This window comes from Poecile atricapillus, chromosome 14 (genome assembly GCF_030490865.1).
Source record: "Poecile atricapillus isolate bPoeAtr1 chromosome 14, bPoeAtr1.hap1, whole genome shotgun sequence".
In the NCBI taxonomy this organism is placed as follows: domain Eukaryota; kingdom Metazoa; phylum Chordata; class Aves; order Passeriformes; family Paridae; genus Poecile; species Poecile atricapillus.
In genome coordinates this window covers 13,732,448-13,749,794 of record NC_081262.1, presented here as the reverse complement: position 1 = coordinate 13,749,794, position 17,347 = coordinate 13,732,448, and the positions used below count along the sequence as shown (strand labels likewise).

General features: G+C 54.7%; 1 protein-coding gene across 3 annotated transcripts in view; it reads left to right on the top strand.

Moving 5' to 3' along the window:
- The first annotated feature begins 2,140 nt into the window (after positions 1-2,140).
- TNRC18 (trinucleotide repeat containing 18) overlaps positions 2,141-17,347 on the top strand; it is a 54,770-nt gene continuing 39,563 nt past the window's right edge. For all 3 annotated transcript variants that reach the window (XM_058849294.1, XM_058849293.1, XM_058849292.1), the window contains exon 1: positions 2,141-2,403. In XM_058849294.1, the coding sequence (XP_058705277.1) occupies positions 2,202-2,403 (202 nt within the window). In that variant the 5' untranslated portion in view covers positions 2,141-2,201. The remainder of the gene's footprint in view (positions 2,404-17,347) is intronic.

The window sequence follows — 17,347 nt, the reverse complement described above, 5'->3', positions numbered from 1 at the left end:
CTCGGAGCGGGGGGACCCGCGGCCGCTCCCCGCCAACCGCCCGCCCGCTCCGGGCGGGAGCGCGGGGGCAGCCTGGAAACAGCAGCGGGAGCGCCGGGGGCGGGGCGAGCGGGGGGCCTGGAAACCGCCGCCTGTTTACCCGCCGCTGAGTGACAGCCCGAGCGACCAATGAGAAGGCGCAAAGCGCCCGCGGGCCCGCCCCCGCCGCGCCGAGAACAATGCGTGTTTCATAGCCCCGCCGCCGCCGTTTTTCCCTCCCCCCATTCCCCCGTTTTTTCCCTCCCTCCCTCCCGCCCCGCGCTCGCGCTCCCCTTTTTTTTTTTTTAAATAATTTTTTTCTCCCTAATTTTTTTTTTTAATACCTCTCTCTCTTTCTTTTTTTTTTTTTTTCCCTTTTTTTTTTTTTTTTTTTTTCCCCTCCCTCCTCTTCCCTTAAGCGCCGCCGAGCCGCGCGCGCGGGGCCGGCCCGGGAAAGGAGAGGGGGGGGGGTTGTGGAGGCGATGCTGCAGCTCGGCGGGGCCCCGCCGCTCCATGGCGCGGCCGCCACCGCGTCGCTCCCGCGCTGCTGCCCCTGAGGAGCGGAGCGGAGCAGCGGAGGAGCCGGGCGGCGGGCAGGGCGGCGAGCCGGCACCCTCCGCCCCAGCCCCGCACCGCCGCTATGCCCCGCGACCAGGCGGCCTGACCGCGCCGAGGTAGGACCCGCTCCCGGATCCGCACCCCGACCCCGGGGCGGCGGTCCCATTCCCCCCTCCTCCGCACACCCCCCCCCCCCCTCTTCCGCCACATCCCTCACGCTTTTTGCCCCTTTTTAGCCGTTTTCCCCTTTATTGATTACTTTCCAGCCGGGATCCGGCCGCTCCCGCAGTCCCCGGGGTGAGGCTCGCCCCGAGCAGCCACGCAGGCAGGGTTTAAGTAATTCTGAAATCCACCCGAAAATATTTTTTTAAAAGCCCCGACAAAGCAAATCAGTGAGATTTTTTGGGACATAATTTTATATTTCTCCCTTCTTTCTTTCTTTCTTTCTTTTTTTTTTTTTTACTTTGTTTTGTTTATTTTTAATCGTCCCTCCCCCGCGGTGGAGCGCCCGCCCGGGAGCCGGGACGGGCGGCGGAGCCGGAGCGGCGGCTCCCGGGGCTCCGGTAGCGCTTGGGGAGGCTTTGAGGGAGAGAACCTCCACTTTATCCCCTCTGTGGTTATTACTTCTTGCTATCCCGGTGCAAAATACGGCCGGAGAGTGGAGCCTTTCATCAGGCTTCATGTATAAATATAGATAGTTTTTTATATATGGTTGGGTTGGTTTTTTTTGGGTTTTTTTTTTCCTGTGCCGGGAAATGATAATACGGGTTTTGTTTTCCCGAGTGAAAGCGGCGCTGGGAAAAGGAAAAATAATAATAAAAAAAGCCCAAACAAGCCAAATCGGTGGCTTGGAACCGTGGGAATGGGCTCCAAAAGAGGCGAGAAACGGGGCTGCGGGAAGGGATGCCGCCGCCGGAGCCCGCGGCGGGAGAGAAATAAAGAAAAAGGAGAAAAAAAAATAAAATAAAAGAACTAAAAAAAAAAAAAAGGTGAAAAAAAAGAAAGAAAGAAAGAGAAGAAATATTTGAGTGGGTGGGGTTTTTTTTTCCTCTGTTGTTGTTGTGGGATTTGTGTGTTTGTTTTCCGGGGCGAAGCGCGGTGCCTCGGTCCCGCCGGAGCCGGGCTGCGGGCGGGCGCTCCCCGGCCCGGGCTGCGACCGTGACAAATGTAACTCTTGGGAAAAAAGTTTAAATTCTTAAAATGTTATTTTTAACTACCTAATTTTTTTTTTTTGTCCCTGCCTTTTGCCACAAGTTTTCCTTAGATTTTTCTTTTTTTTTTTTTTCCCTCCCCGCTTCTTTCCCCTTCTCTTACCCTCCACTCCGGGGAGGTGAGGGTGGGTTTTGGGGGGTTATTTTGGGGGTGGCTGTGAGCAGGGGGGTGTCGGGGCATATCGGCTCACCGCACCTCCCCTTTCTTTTTCTCCTTTGCAGGCAGCACCGAGACCGCCGCGCCGGGGCTGGCTCCCTGCACCGCGCCATGGGACGCTTGGACGCCTTATTTTTGAAAACCATCTGATTTTTTGGGGGAGGAGGAGGAGGGGGGTGGGGGGCGGGGGGGGGGGGCGGGAAGGCGGTGGCGGGCATCGACAGCGATCCGGGAGACTCCGTGAAGCCGGCGAGTGGATGATGGATGGCCGAGATTTCGGGCCCCCCCGCTCGGTGCACGGCCCCCCTCCGCTGCTCTCCGGGCTGGCCATGGAGAGCCACCGCCTGGGAGCCACCGGCCGCCTGGCCCCCGCCGCCGGGCCCATGGCTGCCGGGCTCCCCGCCGCCCTCCAGCCCGGAAAATTCCTCGCATCGGGCATCAGCCTCCACTCCCACCCGGGTAAGGCTCCGCGGACCCCCCCGCGCCTTCCCTCCCTTCCCTCCGCGGGCGCGGGCGGCGATCCCGGGATCGGGTTTTAAACCCCCCCCCCCCAAAAAAAAAATCTGAATATCGTCACGATAGTTTTATATTTATGCGCTCGCAGGTTTTTCGCGTGTTTTCCCCAAGTGTTTTCTGCTTCGCGTGGTTTTGATTTGGCGGAAAAAAAATAGGGGAATGGGGAAGAAGTAGGAAAAAAAATAGGGTGATGGTGGAAAAATAAGGGAATGGAGTAAAAAATAGGGGAATCGAGGGAAAAAATCGCGCCTACGCGATAGAAGCCCCCCTTCGAGCGTACTGTTTTGTTGGCACAGAGGAAAATCCCCGCCGCGGCGGCTGCGGAATAAATCCGGGGAATAAATCCGATTTTCGGGAAAGCTGGGAGAGGCGCGGACCGGGTTGCGGAGGGACGGGACTGCACTGCCCGGCGCTGCGCTTCCCGGACAGCCAAAAAAATCATCCCTGGGCTGGGAAAAAGGGGGAAAATGGGGCTCTTTTGGTGATTTCTTGCCCGGTGCAGCCCGAGCGCCGCTGAGGTCCAGCTGTCTCCCGGCAGCGCTGGTTTTGATGTTGTTTTTTCTTTTTTTCTTCTTTTTTTTTTCCCCCCTCCACAATTTTTATTTTTTAAACCTGCAAATAAAACTATTCAGCGTGCAATGACTGCTCCCTCCTTATATTTTTTCCCCCTTCTCAAAGCGCTTCATCCTCGGGGAGCCCCATGGCTGCATCTCCATTTAAAAAAAAAAAAAAGTAGACACTGAAATATACGCAGTTTATTTTTTTTTTCCCACAGTCAGCTTTTTATTTATTTGTTTAAATTACTTTTGTATTTTGGAGGTTTTTCATTTTTTAACCCTTTTCCAAGGTCCCTTTCCCAGCGGCTCGCGGAGTCCGGCACTGCTGGGAGGACGCTGCCGCACTCTCCTGCCCACACCTCTTGCTCGCTGCTTTCCCTGGGAGGACACAAAGCATTTCTGACCGTTTGATTTCCCTCTCTGGCTCTATTTTTAATTTTTTTTTTTTTTTCCGCTTTCTTTCCCCTGGGCGTGGAGAGGTGACTCGGAGTTTACTTTAGGCGTTGGGAGGGTGACAGGTTTTGCAATAATAAACCTGCTTTTCTCCCAGCCGCCCGGGATGAATGACTTTGAAATTTGCAAACCTGATTGCCAACATCTGCAGAGAAGGAAGCAGCCTGAATCGAGGGAAAAAGATTTATTAGTTTTAGACTAGGTGGCAGTGCCAATTTCCCAGGTGCTGAGGAGAGGTGTAAAGTGAACGGGGCTATGAAGCCAAGCACATGGGCAAACACCTTTTTTCCTTCCCTTTTGTCTTTTCTTTTTTTTCCTCCCTTTTTTTCTCCCCCCTCCCGGTTATTTTTTCCCCCCTCTCCTCCACCTCTTACTGCAGCAGAATACGATCTTTGCAAAAATTCATCTGGACAATCTCAAGCCAAACCGAGTGTGGGCTCTTGGTATTTTTAAAATTATTCTTTTTTTTTATTGAGTAATTTTTTATTTTTTCTATGTTTGTTTCTCCTCCCAAAGTTTCCTTTTCTGAAATCCAGGTAGGATTTTTCCCAGGAGGGAAGCACAGAGCTCTGGCCTCTCCAAGCTGACCAAGCTCTGTGATGCTGTCTGGGAGCTTTCCTACCGCACTGGGAGAAAGCCTCAGATTTGTGTCCCCTCACAGAGAGAGTGGAGTGTGTGATACCTCCAATTATTTTTTTATTGCATTCTTATTTTATTTTTAAAATTATTTTTATTTTCCTTTTCCTGAGAGTTGTTTGAAATCCCCTTTCCCTGCATCTCAGTTGCGCCCGGTCTCCCCGGCACGATCCTCGCAAAGCTCGGCTTTGTCACGGCAATTCCCAGGCAGGCAAAACTTCATTAAAAAGATCTGTACAATTAACAGCCGAAACTCCCGTTAAACCACAGCAGTGGGATAGGCAGGGATATTTTTTTTGTTGTTGTTTTTTACGGCTTTAACAATATCGCCTGAAATGATGATTGCTTCCTGCTACAGAGGGGCCCTTTGTAGGTTTGCATTCGCAGTGCTGTTGGTGTGTGGTTTTGGTGCTTTTTTTGTTGTTGTTGTGTTTTTTTGGGGGGGGTTTGTTTTGTTTTTAGGAGGGTTGGAATGCAAAGGCTTGTGCAAGGGGTTAAGAAAAGTGGGCAGGAGGCGAAGCCTTTAAATAGAGCCAGTTCAAACCGATCCTTAAATTCCGCCGGGCTGAAGAAAGAGACTCTTGAATCTGTCCCAGCGTCCTCCGAAAATAAATACGCCCCTGTAAAAATAGCATGATTGGCCATATTTGAGAATGCAGTTATGGCCGGCACCGACTCCTTGTTTTTCCCGTACCTTCTGCTCGTTCCGGCAGCCGGGCTCTCCTTCCCCAGCGCCAGGGTACGGGCGCCTGGGCTGTGTCCAGTGACCCCTGGCTTGGCTCCTCTCCGGGGGATTTCTGCTCCATGGCAGCGTTTTGGGGGCCGGAGGGGACAGGGATAGAAGCTCCTTTGTTGGAAGTGCTTGGAGGGAGGAGGGAGCTGGAGGCTGGGGAGGGAGCTGAGCCAGCCCTGCATGCGGGAATGCCATTCCCTGTCCCCCCTGTACTCTTGGGCATCGCTGGCTCCCCATCCCTGAGGAGGGCAGAGGGTGCTCCCCCGATGGGCCTTGTGGAGGGATAGCAGAGGAAAGGGACTGTTTGCAATGGAATTTTATGCCTGGAGCTCGCTGGCAAGACGTTGCTTAAAAAAAGGCTGCAATGGATGGAACGAGGCAGCTGAGTCCATTAAAGCAATGGCTCGCTCTGCTCTGCAGCAGCTCAAAATACGGAGGTTTATAATTTTACTCCTTCCCTATGCCACTGTCTTTGGGTCCCGGTCTCGGCTCCATCCCAGAGGAGCGTGTTGTTCTTGGCAGGCTCTGTGTTTTGGGGGAGGTGGAAAAGGCTCCCTCGGACGCGATTGCGAAGGGCTGCTCTGGGACCGTGTCCCTGCCGGGCAGCAGCGAGGCTGTGTGTGAGCAAGGATCACCCATATCCAAAAACAGACTCCTCGAGTTTAAAAGAATATTAATAGTAATTAATAAAAATGTGCTTTTTTGCTGTGTGCTGAGGTATCCCTTCTTGGGTGGGGGGCTGCAGGAACAGATCTGTGTTTATATACAAGGATGCTCAGCCTCTTCCATTAAAATACGCTTCAGAAACACTTTTCAGTGCTCGGGAAAAGGGACACGCCACTATGAGCAGGGCTGACTGTGTTAAATCCAGCTCCAGAGTAGTGGCTGGAAGAAAAGCGGGCAGACAGAGGGGAAAGATTTTGGTTTCCCTGCTTTCCTACTTCACATTAGCATGTGCATTCAAATGCAGGGATTTAAGGCAGATTGGAGACCGTCCTTGCTTCCAGGCCTGCTGTGCCCGGGGAGAAGTTTTCCAGACAGCTGGGCCAGGTAGGAGCATAGGAAAAGAAATAAAAATGCCCTTCCATCCCCCAGGACAGTGCTGCTGTGCCAGCAAAATCCCGCTGTAGCCATCCTTATAATGGCAAAATGGTGCTTCTGCTGAGCCCGCAGATTTTGCAGGAGGCCTTGCCGTCGGCAGTGCCAGTGGAAGCACAATTCTCTCATCCAACTGCATCCATGCTAAACTCACTTTGCTGACAGAGAGACCGGGATAGCAGGGATTGGGCACCGGAGCCATCCGTGTCGGGCTCCTCCGCGCTGCTCGGAGCACGATGGCTCCTGGACCAGCCCGTGGTTCAGCGCGGCTCCTTTAGGTCCTGTTTTGATGGTGCAAGGAAAATACCATCGGTGTTTAATGGTCCTTGAAATCGCGGTTCCCCCTCCCTGCCTGCCCAGGGGGTGGTTCGAGGGGGGCTCCTTGGGGCAGGGCTCGGTGTAACACCGGGAGGAATGTGGACCGGCAGGAGACCTGCCTGGGAGGATGCTTCCCCTCCCCTGGGGCCCTGGTGAAACGAGATGCTTTTTGAGATGTGTTTTCAGGCAGAGCAGGGAGTGTGCCTGTCCCAGTGGGGCTCGGGAGGTGGTGCTGGGCAGCGATGTTGTGCTCGGTCCCGTCACACGCTGCTCTTCACACTCGGCATCCCCGGGGGTGGAGGAAGTGCTTGGCCATGGAGTGATGTCCCTGCAGCTCCCTCGGGCTGGCGGCCAACGTGCAGGCTGTGAGGAAGGCAGGAGCAGTGTCTGGGCTGAAATGGTGGTGGAAAAGGCACTTGTACGTTTTTGGGAGTCTCCCACCCTGAGCTCCTGTTTTCTCTGATGTACCAGTGGTTTTTCCCAAGGTTTTTTGGTGGGCTGTGGGGTGGCATCTCCATCCTTCAGGCGCAATGGGAAGGACTGTCCAGCCTGTGCTGCATACTCCGTTGTAGTGCCCATCCCAAGCAGTGGTAGCTGGTAGGGATGGATGTTGGGCTTGGAACATGGACAGGAGCCCAAGGGCCAATGTGGTGACGTAAACTTGCTCGGAGCAAGGTCCTGCGGGATCCTCTGCTGTGTGAGGCTTTCCAACACCTTCCCAGGTGAACGGGCAGGAGTCTGTCCTTGCCTCTGGTAACACAAGGCTGGTAAAGGTGTCATTTATTAGTGTGGTTTCTAGCAGCCTTTCTCCCACTTGGAGCGAGCCTAGCCTCCTACTCAGTACAGAGTCTCCTTGGTAGGGTCGGAAAACCACTGCTCCTATCCCTGACTGATGGTGTGCCAGAGAAAATCTGATCTGGAGGATGAGCCGGCACTAGAAATCCTAGCCAGGGGTGGCATGGGACACTGGGTAGGTCCCTGGTGTTGGGGACAAGCTCCTGCTCTTTCCCAGCAGAGCAGCTGTTGGAGAAATGGAAATCGCTGGGAATTAATCTCACTGCAGACGTGGTTAGCAGAGCAGGGCTTTCGTAAGGGAAATTTTAGATCTTCTTCCTAGGATAACTCAGGGTAAAGCTGAAATTAGTTTATAATTATATAGTAAATAACCCCCCATCTTGTCATTTCACCATCTTCCGATGAATATGGAAATGAACATTGTTAAAGGGAATTAACGTCATTATGGCAGCCTTCCAGGTGAGCGCCTTGCGGTTCGGCCGCGGCCGGCGCGAGGGTGTCGGATCACTTCCCCGAGCTGGGGTTAGCGCCCGACGAGTCCAAACAAGGCCCCGTGTGTTTGCACCGTGTATTAAACTGGTCCAGTTAAAGCTCCGGGCAGGAGGTGGTGCAGGGAATCGGGGCCAGCCTGGCATGTGCTGACACGAAAGCTGCCGTGCCGGGACGAGGAGATGTTGGTCTGGGTTAGGTAACGCGATCCAGCATTGCCTGCTCGAGGTGCCGAGGACAAGGGAGTGCTTTGTTCAGCCTCACTGCTGAAACGGAGAGCACGGTGTGCCCTGAACAACCTGAAAATTCAGGCGGGGTGGAGGAGCCAAAGGCAGCCCCGAGTTCCCTGCCTGTTGGAGCCGGGGTGAGAGAGCAGTGCTGTGTCCAGCTGCACAGCTTCTCTCTGGCTTTTCCAGATGAGGATGCTCTTTAAAAAGCAAAGTTGGGGAGGGGACCGCTCCGGTGTGGCTGCCTCACCCTCACCACGAGGATTTGGCAGTTTCCTTCTCCCGGTGCTTCCTCCCATCCCTGCATTTCTGTCTGGCTTTGCTCCGGGATGGCACAGCTGGATTGTCTGCAGGCATCGCGACGCACCCACCGACGCCGTCCCTCTCTGCTGTTTATTTGCTTTGCTTATTGTTTGCTTCTCCCCAGCTCTTAAACACCAGGGGGACCGCAGCCACACAGCCCCTGGAGCTCTGTGCCCGTGGGCGCTGTGTGGGGGACGCGCGGCAGGAGCCCCCGATCCGGCAGCGACAGTTGGGCTCGCTCCCCACGCCGCCAGGATCAGCTGTTGGGTGCACAATATGCTCCCGTTTTCCTCTCCAGCTGTTGCTGCTGACGGTTATGGGAAGCGAAAGGTACTTGAGAGTTTGGCATTGCTAAATCAGGGAAGTGATGGGCAGAAAGGAAGGGCTGAGGGGGGGCTATGTGTGTCTGAGGCTGGGTTTTGTTTAAATCCAGACAGATTGAAATAGAGGCAAAAGGATTGAAGTGACCTTGGGAATAAATTTTATTGCCAGCGTAGCAGTGGCCAAAGAGCCATTTTGAGGGAGCTGGATGCAGGCAGGCAAGCCAAACATGGTGGGCTCGGAGCAAGGGAAGGAGCAATATTCAGAAGGGAATATGTCTTTTTAGAGAAATAACAGAAATTTTAAGGCACTTAGCCCTGCCTCTCTTGAGCTGTATCCCCGGCAACTTCTGCAAAGGCTGCTCCTGCTTCTGTCTCCATCCATCTTATCCTGACACATCCCTGCCAGCAAAGAGCCCTTTTTACCTTCTGTAGTTGGATGTATTGCTCCTAATTCCCTTCATGTCCCCATTCCTTGTCAGCAGAATTCCCTGTGACTTGAATATGCTTTTAACACATTTGATTTAATTGCTTTTAATTAAAAAAAATTAAAAATTATATCGACAGTGTGCTGGGGAGGAAGGGTTTTGGGTTTTGGGGGGACTGGGCTATGTGCTGCTCGCAGGCACTGCCGGGTGCTGTGTGTGGATGTAGCAGCTCCCGTGTTGTCGCCACGCAGTGTGTGTCATCCTGGTGTTTGTGTCCTGCTCTGCTGGGCGTGGGGACATCCCACATGCTGTGTCACACACAAGCCAAGCAGATAATGCTCCAGTGAGTAGAGATCCGGGCGGGTGAGTGAAGAAGGGTGCAGGCTCCTTGCTGGGGTGCGGGTGGAAGCCCCGGCTGTGCTCGGATGGGAAGGGCACACTGTGCCAGGCTCCTGGAGTGTGCAGCGTGCCGGGGTTTCCCTTTGCAATCCCGGCACTGCAGCGGGGCTTTCTCCCTAATGGGATTAGTGACACAAAGCAGCAATTCTTCTGCTACTTTTAATGGATGTTCGGGGTTTGTGTGGGATCGGAAATTCCTACTTTCATCAGATGAGCCCTCTCTGTGACTATTTTGTGGACAGATCTTCCTTTCCTCAGCTTCAGGGCTGACAGTCATATTGGCACAAGAGTTTCAGGCTCTCCCCTCCTGCCCCCCTCTGCTGCCTGTTCTCCTGAGCCCCGGACACGGTGGATTTTATCTTCTGTCCTGCTTTGAATCTTGCCATCACCCCAAGCTGCTTCCATCTTGTGGAGGACAGAAAAGTTTGATGGCCTTCCTTGGACACACTAAACGCAGCTGGGGGGAGGGAGAAATGTAAAAGTCACTCTTGAACCTTTTTTGCAGGTCTCCCTAGCTGAGATGTGCAAGTGCATACGGGTGTGTATGTACACGTATAGGGCACCCGTATAGTGCCTCACCTGATGGAGGACTGGCTGTCCCTGCCTGGTGTCATCGGGGCCAGCCTGGCAATTTGTCAAGAGCCCAAGGGCTGTGCTTCAATTTGAATACGGATTTGCATAATTCATCAGGAATTAAACCACGCTGCCATAATATTTGCCCGTGTGTTTATCTCCCATTATCAGCAGCGAGGAGGCGCGGGGTCCTGGGCGTTTGCCGGTTGCAGATACACCTTTGCTTCATGGTTCAGTGCCTTTTCTGGTGCAGAAGAGGTGGGGTGGGCTGATGTTCAGGAGGGTGTGGGAAGGGCAGGAGCCTCTGGAAGGAAAAAAGGTGTGGGGTCAAGAGGAGAGGCTTGGAAGAGGCTGAGCTCTTGAGCCTGGTTTCCTAAGGAAAAGAGTCTTATGAGATTGTGATCCGTGTGTGGATCCCTTTCTTCCACCCCCAAATACCTGCAGCCTGTTGCTGAATTTTTCCCAGGGTGGTTTAGATCCCTGCAGATGCTGTTTAAGTCAGTGCTGGGCTCTGGGAGAGGGATGCATTCACTCCTGTGGCACACAGAACAGCACATGCAGGAGCATCCAGCTTCACCTTGCACTTACTGTGTCCTGGCTATGCTGTATCCAAGAGGAATCATGAAGTTGGAGCTGATGAATTCGCTTGGGTCACTGGCAATGTCCTTGCTGCAGCCCTGGGGTGTTTCTCAGAGCCGATCCCCTCTTGCTGCTGGCCCCCTGTGTTGCGCTTGGTGACTGCTGAGCACGCAGGCAGTGGTGATGTGCCCAGGTCTGATCGTGGGGCTGTGCCTCAGTTTCACCTTGCAGTGCCACCCCCTTTGCAAAGCACCCCGAGAGGTGCTGAGCCGCAGCAGCCGCTTTGCAGACAAGAGGGTTTAAAATAAGCACCGACGGAGGCTGCGTCTCCCGGGCTTTGAGTCATCCCGGCTCGTGCTGACTGCGCCTGGCAGGAGCCTGGGAGGCAAAACAAACCCACATCCAGCTGCCACCTCCCCGCCAGATGTTACTGGTGGTGTGGCTGGCTGGGTTTCGGTGGTGGACCCACCAGTGGAACAGATGGAGCTGCTGTGGGGAGATGCCACCTCGCCGGTGGCTGTGGTGAAACCCTGGTGGAATTGGTGGCTTGGGGCAGTCCCCAGCTTGGGGACTTGCAGTTGGGCCATTGGGAGGAAAGGGGTGAGATGAGCAGCCCTGGTCTGGCACTGTGCAGGCCTGGGTTTGCAGGATGGGGGTTGCTGAGGTTCCTTCCAACCCTCCTGACCTTTGCACCATTCTGGCCGTGAGCTGTCACTGTGCTGGATAGGAGGACAGGCAGGGAAGAACCCAGGGGTGATCCTGCAGTGAACCCCAACTCACCACCCCATGCAGAGGTAAGGCAGCCAGGACAGCGGGTGTCCATGGCCAGGGAAGGGAAGCAGAGGAGAGGAGCAGGCAGGTGGCATTTACCTTTCTGTGGGCACCTGGTGTGTGTCCAAGGCTGGTGCTGCCCATCACACAGCAGTGTTTAATTTCTCAATGGGAGGGCAGGGAGATGATGCTGCACAGTCCCATTTAACCTGCTGGTGACCTGATCTTAAGTCATCGTGGCTGAAAATAGACCGTGTTCCCTCCAGGGCACGGCTAATGGTGCTGGGAAAGCTGGGATCTCTCTTTGAAGGCTGATTTAATTGCTGCTGGCAGGCATGGTGCAGGTGATGTGGGGACCAGCACCGGTGCCATCCCACAATAACCTCCCCCACTGAGCTCCTGTAGCTCTCCTGGCTCTGGCAGCGAAGGGTAACGAGCTCTTTTCTAATGAAGGCACGGGACAGTGCGTGGGTGGTGCTGTGTTAAATACACAGGCAGGGCTCAGGGAGGGGGGAGCTCGCTTGTTTGTATCATCTTCTGCACTAAGTTTGGGTGATTTAATAAAATAACAAATTATTTATAAGTGAGGTGGGTTAAATTTCTGTGCTTAGGAAGGAGGGGAAGCACCTGTACTGAAAGTGTGCATCCAGTGCCAGGAGCAGAGTCAGCCCTGTGCTGGGACACCAGTGACTGAAGAATGTTCAACATGATGAAGGGTGAACCAGAGCAAAGGCATTTTCATGCTGTCCTAGAAAATCAGGAGAGGAAGGTGAGACTGCAGTCTAGCATCCAGTTTCTGCGTTGCTGGTTCTGCTGGTCAGTCTGAGAGTTTAAATTATTATTATTTTCAATTTCCATACAGCATTTTAGTAAATGTACAGCTGAAGACTCCACCATGTCACTCCTTGCTGTTAAGGAGAGCTGTGTGGTTGTGTAGTGAGAGCCTGGAGGTTTTGGTGGACCCCCGTTGGGGTGTCAGGTTTAATTATGGCAGCGGAAAAGGAGAGACATCCAGCATGGTGGGGGATTTCAGGCTGGGGGCATGTGGGAGAAGCTTCTGCTGTAGCAGTTGGCAGTGACCCAGGAGCACTGACACTGGTTTGAGTGTCAGGATTAGCGTGGGACCAGATCAGTGCTTCCCAGACCTCATGTTTCAGGCTGGGTGGGCTGGCTGCACATCATGTCAAGAATCCCACTGGGATGGTTTCCATCTTGGCCCCTCCAGTGTGAGGAAAAGTCACCTTCATTTTGCCAGAGTGATTCGTGTCCCCACCTTGGTGGGTGGCTTCTTGCTGTCCCCATGGAGATGCTGTTAATGGGGAGCTGTTCAGTGACCTTGTGGGGGATCTTCAGAGTGTCCTTTTGGTGTCCTTTTCCTGAGGCATTGGCACACATTGGATTGCCTTTGTTTTGCTGCATGGTGGAAACTAAGTCTCCAGGACATTGAGGCAGAACCAGGCATGAACACCAGTCCCTTGAGCCCTTCCATTTTGAGTCCCTTGAGCCACTTGCCATTTTCTCCTCTTCTGCCATCTCCAGGCTGTTGGGGCTGTTCCAGCTCCAGGGTGAGGAGGTGAGCGGCGGGGCTTGGCCTGATGATATTTATTTACATGGAGGCAGGGAACCCCTCCATGCCCTGTGCTCACACCCTGCCCTTCAGTGTCCTGTGGCTGTGGGGGGCTGGTGATCCACCACCAAGGTGACACGGCGGGGAAGTTGTGGCATAGCATCGGCACGGGGGGGAATGGCTGAGGAAACCTGGCGCGAGCGTGCAGCGTTCCTGTGCTGACGCAGCTGCGAGTGATAGTAAATATTGAGCAAGAGCCACTTAAAAATAAAGCAGCCTGGACACAGATTCCCATGTGGAATAAAATAAAATTAAAAGAAACAATAGAGAGCTGTGCTGAGCTGGAGGGAGAATTCGCCTTGGCTTTTAAGGTAGTGATTTTTGCAGCTGAAGGAAAGCGGCGCGGCGCTGTTCAAGCCAGCAAAGTCTGGGAGTGTGGACCCCCCGCCGGAGGATGCTGCCTCTGAGCTCGCCAGGGCCCTTAGAAGATTAAATGGGGAGTTAAATTGCCCTGGCTGTTCTGGATCCCGGGGATGGGATCGAAGGCTTTCAGGGGATGCAGAGAATTGAGGTTTTAAATTAGGGATTTGAAGCTCCTGCCAGTCCCGTGGCATGGGGTGTAAATATGGCTTTTGGGGCGGTTTTTGGCGCAGAGAGTGGTGGGTTGTGACAGCAGCCTGGGGCTGCTGGGGACAGGGATAGGGACCAGCCGCCGCTGGAGTCCAGGCACATCTGATCCGAGGGCTTTGGTTTCAGCCTGGCATGTTCAGGAGCTCGTATCGCTGGTGTCTCGTGCATGGCACAGAGTCAAAGCGGCTCCGGTGCCTCGGGTGTCACTGGAGCTGCCCCGGCAGGCAGGGGAGGAGGTGGCAAAGATTTACACTGTCAGCACTCCGGCTCGCAGCTGTTTGCAGCCATGAACGTGTGCATGAGGAATAGCTGCGGCTGTGCCTCACCAACCTGCGTGGGGCAGAGATGGGGAGGTGTGTGCTGGAAGCCCTGAAAGGCTTCCCTGGGAATCTGCTGCTTCTGCAGGGAGAGGATAAGGGATGCACCGATGAAGGCAAGCACAGGCAGCTGGTGTGGTGTCCGTCCTGCTGGTGGTGGGAAGGTACTGACTGTGCTTGGACTTTCCCTGCTTTCCTCCCCTCCCTGCCTGCCAGGGAGGATGTAAGCGTTTATCCAGCTGTTTGTGGCATGGACTGTTGTCCCAGTTGGCTGCCTGTGAGGCACTGCGAGCTGGACTGGGGAAGAGGTGATTGTGCTCCCGGCCAAGGGCGGCTGCAGCTCCTGCTCTGTGCTGCACACAGCAGCCAGCTGAGAGCTGGCTGCAGCCAGGCTGCAAATCTCCCTTGAGTGCCCAGAGTTCAAAACATCCCATGGAAATAAACCCAAATTCTTGCTGCTGTGTTTCCCAGCCCTACTGGGCTCAGATTGGAGGGTCCAAGGGGTCAGGCTTTGTAGCTCAGGCTCTTCTGTGGCCACAGCCCTAGCAGAGCACTGCGTGGTGCCAGCCTGAGTCCTGGCAATGTGTCTGTCCATCATGGCCTGGGGAGGATGGGGTGAGATGCTGGCGGTTGGAAATATTTCATAAGTGGCAGAAACGTGTAACGGGCAGATGTGGCTGATGGGGGAGACTTACTTCACTTTTCCCGGGGTGCTGGAGGCCACTAGTCTTCCGGTGCCAGGGCTGTGGCTTCTCAGACAAGGATGGCTCATGCCCTGGGCTCAGCTTCAGGGTGTGTTTTGCAGTACACGTGGCCACCTGTTATCCCACACCAGCCACCAGCGCTGTCCAGCTGTGCTGGACTTGATTAAAGGTCTTTTCCAACTGGAAAGCTGTCCAAAGGCATGAGCAAAGGCTCTCTGGATGCTGCTTCTCTGTGGTGTGCTGGTGCTCTTGGTTAGTTTGGAAACATGGAACCAGACTGGGAGAGTGAATTCCCCATTGAATGGTGTCTCTGTGTTGCTCCCACTTGCTGCCCTTGACCCTTCATGGGGGTCCAAGTGAGCCATCCCCTCTGTAGCAGGTTGGCAGCAAGTGTGGAGGGCAGCGTGGGGATGCTGAAGGTGCCAGCCGGTCACCTATAGCAGAGGAGGGGTGGAACAGCTTTCCCAGTGCTGGCACACACCCGTGTCACCTCAGGCATGTAGCCTGGCTCATTGGCTGGAGCTGTGTCCACAGGGGAGATATGTTCAGTTCCAGCATGTTGCCTCCAGCATGCCCTCCTCCTGTCTGGCTCTTTCATGACCCAGGCTTGACTGACTTGTCCAGCTGGGACTGAATTTTAGGCTTGAGGTGTGAGGACCAAGTTGGAGAAAGCTCCACAGATCTAAAACTCCAGTGGCAGCCCCCTGTGCTGCAGGCGTGGCCACCCGCCCTCTTTCTCCAGCTCTGCCTGGCAGTGCTTTCTGTCCACTCCCTCCTCACAGGGACCTTTGGCAGCCCCAAGCGGGCTGAGCACGTGGGGTCTGTTTCCTTCCCACTTCCCCCAGCGTGACCTCCGGCCTCCAGACGTTTGGTGTGTGGTTTGTGCGGTCGCTGGTATCTCATCTCCTCATCGGTCACATCCCCTCTCGGTGGTGAGTCACTCGAGGCCGTACCTCTTCCCCCAAACCCGTGCCGTTTTCGAGAGCTGAGCAAAGATGAAGAAGATGTTTTCGAGTGGGCTGACACATCTGGACCCGCCAAGTTCCTCTAATAACAGCCCTTAGTGATTTATGTCTCAATTGTGCAAAACGGGTATGTTTTATAATCTTGGAACTGGAAAGGAGGAGGACAGGTGTGCTCATCCACTGCAGCAATTGGAGCATCACAGAGGTTGCATTTTGGCTGCCTACTAAAGGGATAAAGTGGTTTGAGGGACAATCTCTGTGCTCTGAACCCTTTTACCCTCAGAGCTGGGCTGCTCTGGATCATGTGTGTCCCTGCTGGCATGAGATAGGTGTTGGTGGTGCCTTTCCCAGGCGGTCAGAGGCTGAGCTAATGGGCACACGCATGTGTTTGGCATGGTGTAAGTTGGCAGGGAAGGGGGGCACAGCCAGTCTGGGCTTGGCAGTGTTGCCAACTCGCACCTCCCTGCCTGTGCTGTGGTGCCAGACCGCCTCTGGGCAAGCAATCGGCTGGAGGAGCGTGGCTCAGCCTGCTGAGGCCTGTCGGCGTGTCTCTGGGCAAAGCGGATCTTGTGCTGGTTCAGCAAACACTCTGGCCCCAGGCAGATGGAGATGGTTGTGGTTTCCCCTTTTCCCCTCCCTTTCTCCTGGCAGAAGCCCATGGTTGGGGTGAGCTGTGCGTTGCTCACTGCGGTAGAATTTCTCCCCTTGGCATCGCTTTCTGGCACGGAGATCCAAGGAGGCAGCGACTCACCCGCGGCTGCCTCCTGCGAGTGCAGCTCCTCAGCGCATGGAGGAGCAGCTTCACCTCCAGGTCCTGCCCGGGGCACTGGGGCAGCAGGTTTTGGGCTACGTGCGAGTCTTTATGCCAGCAGCCCGTCAGCGTGGCTGCTGGAAGGCTGTACGGAGGAAGGGATGTTCTGGCAGTGCCTCGAAGCTGGATTTGCATTGGGTTCATCCCCAGGAAAGCTGTGGTTCAGATTCCTTCTCCCTACTCCAGCTCTGGTTCCTGGCAAGGGAACAAGCCAGGTAAATACAGCCTGTGCAGCTTCTTCAGGCCCTTTGCAAGGGAAAACAGTGTCGCTGGTAGACCCGAGGCTGGAGTTCAAGTGGTTCTCTGCTTTTGCTGCTGCTCAGCTGCGTGATGCACCAAGTCATTGCACCTGCCTATGCCTCAGTTTCTCTACCTGCAGAGCTTTGGAATGTGCTTTGAGCTCCTGTGCTGGGCTTAGATCTCTCCAAGGAGCAGTGCTGCTGTTGTAGGCTTCTGGAAGTTGCTGGGAACAGCTGCCTGGTGTGAGGTGGCTTTGGGGTTTGGCTGGTGGCATCAGTTCTGCTGCTGTTTCCCAGCTGGTATGGTGACACTGCCCTGCAAGGTTCCCAACCTGTCCATCTGAACCTGTCCCCAGCTTGGACACTTTGCATTCCCCCTCCTGCTCCTGCAGCTCCAAGCTGAGACTGGGTCACTCTAGCAGGATGTGATGATGCTGACCAGGGAAGTAGACCCAGAACATCTGGGGCTGGGACTGAGTCTGTGTTATCCCTGGGCAGGACATGATGCCGAAAGCAGGGAGGTGCCCTCATAGGACCACGGATGTAACTGGTAGCAAAAGCCATCAAAAAGCTGTGTGCAGGTGTCCCTGTGCCTGATGGCAGTGGTGGAGTGTGTTCCTTCCCTGGAGCCCTGCAGGTGGCTTCATGTCCTTGCACCACGTGCAAGTGGGGACATGCCATGGGCATCTGTGCACAGTGGTGTCTACAGCATGGGATGCGTCTCACTGTGATCCCCGTGCCGGTGTTTCCGCCTGCTGGAGCAGCTGGGATTGATGTCTGGCTGGGAGAAGGGGCTCACGTGGGGACGTGTGCGGCTGGAGCCTCCAGGCTGGTGTGGCATGGGGTGCTCCAGGGGCTTTGCCATGCTGCAGCCATGTGCTCTGCCAGATGGGACTCCCCTTGGAAATGTGTCACTCCTGCTCCAGATGCTGGCTCCTTGCCAGCCCAGTCCTGCAGGAGCGTTGACAGTGACAC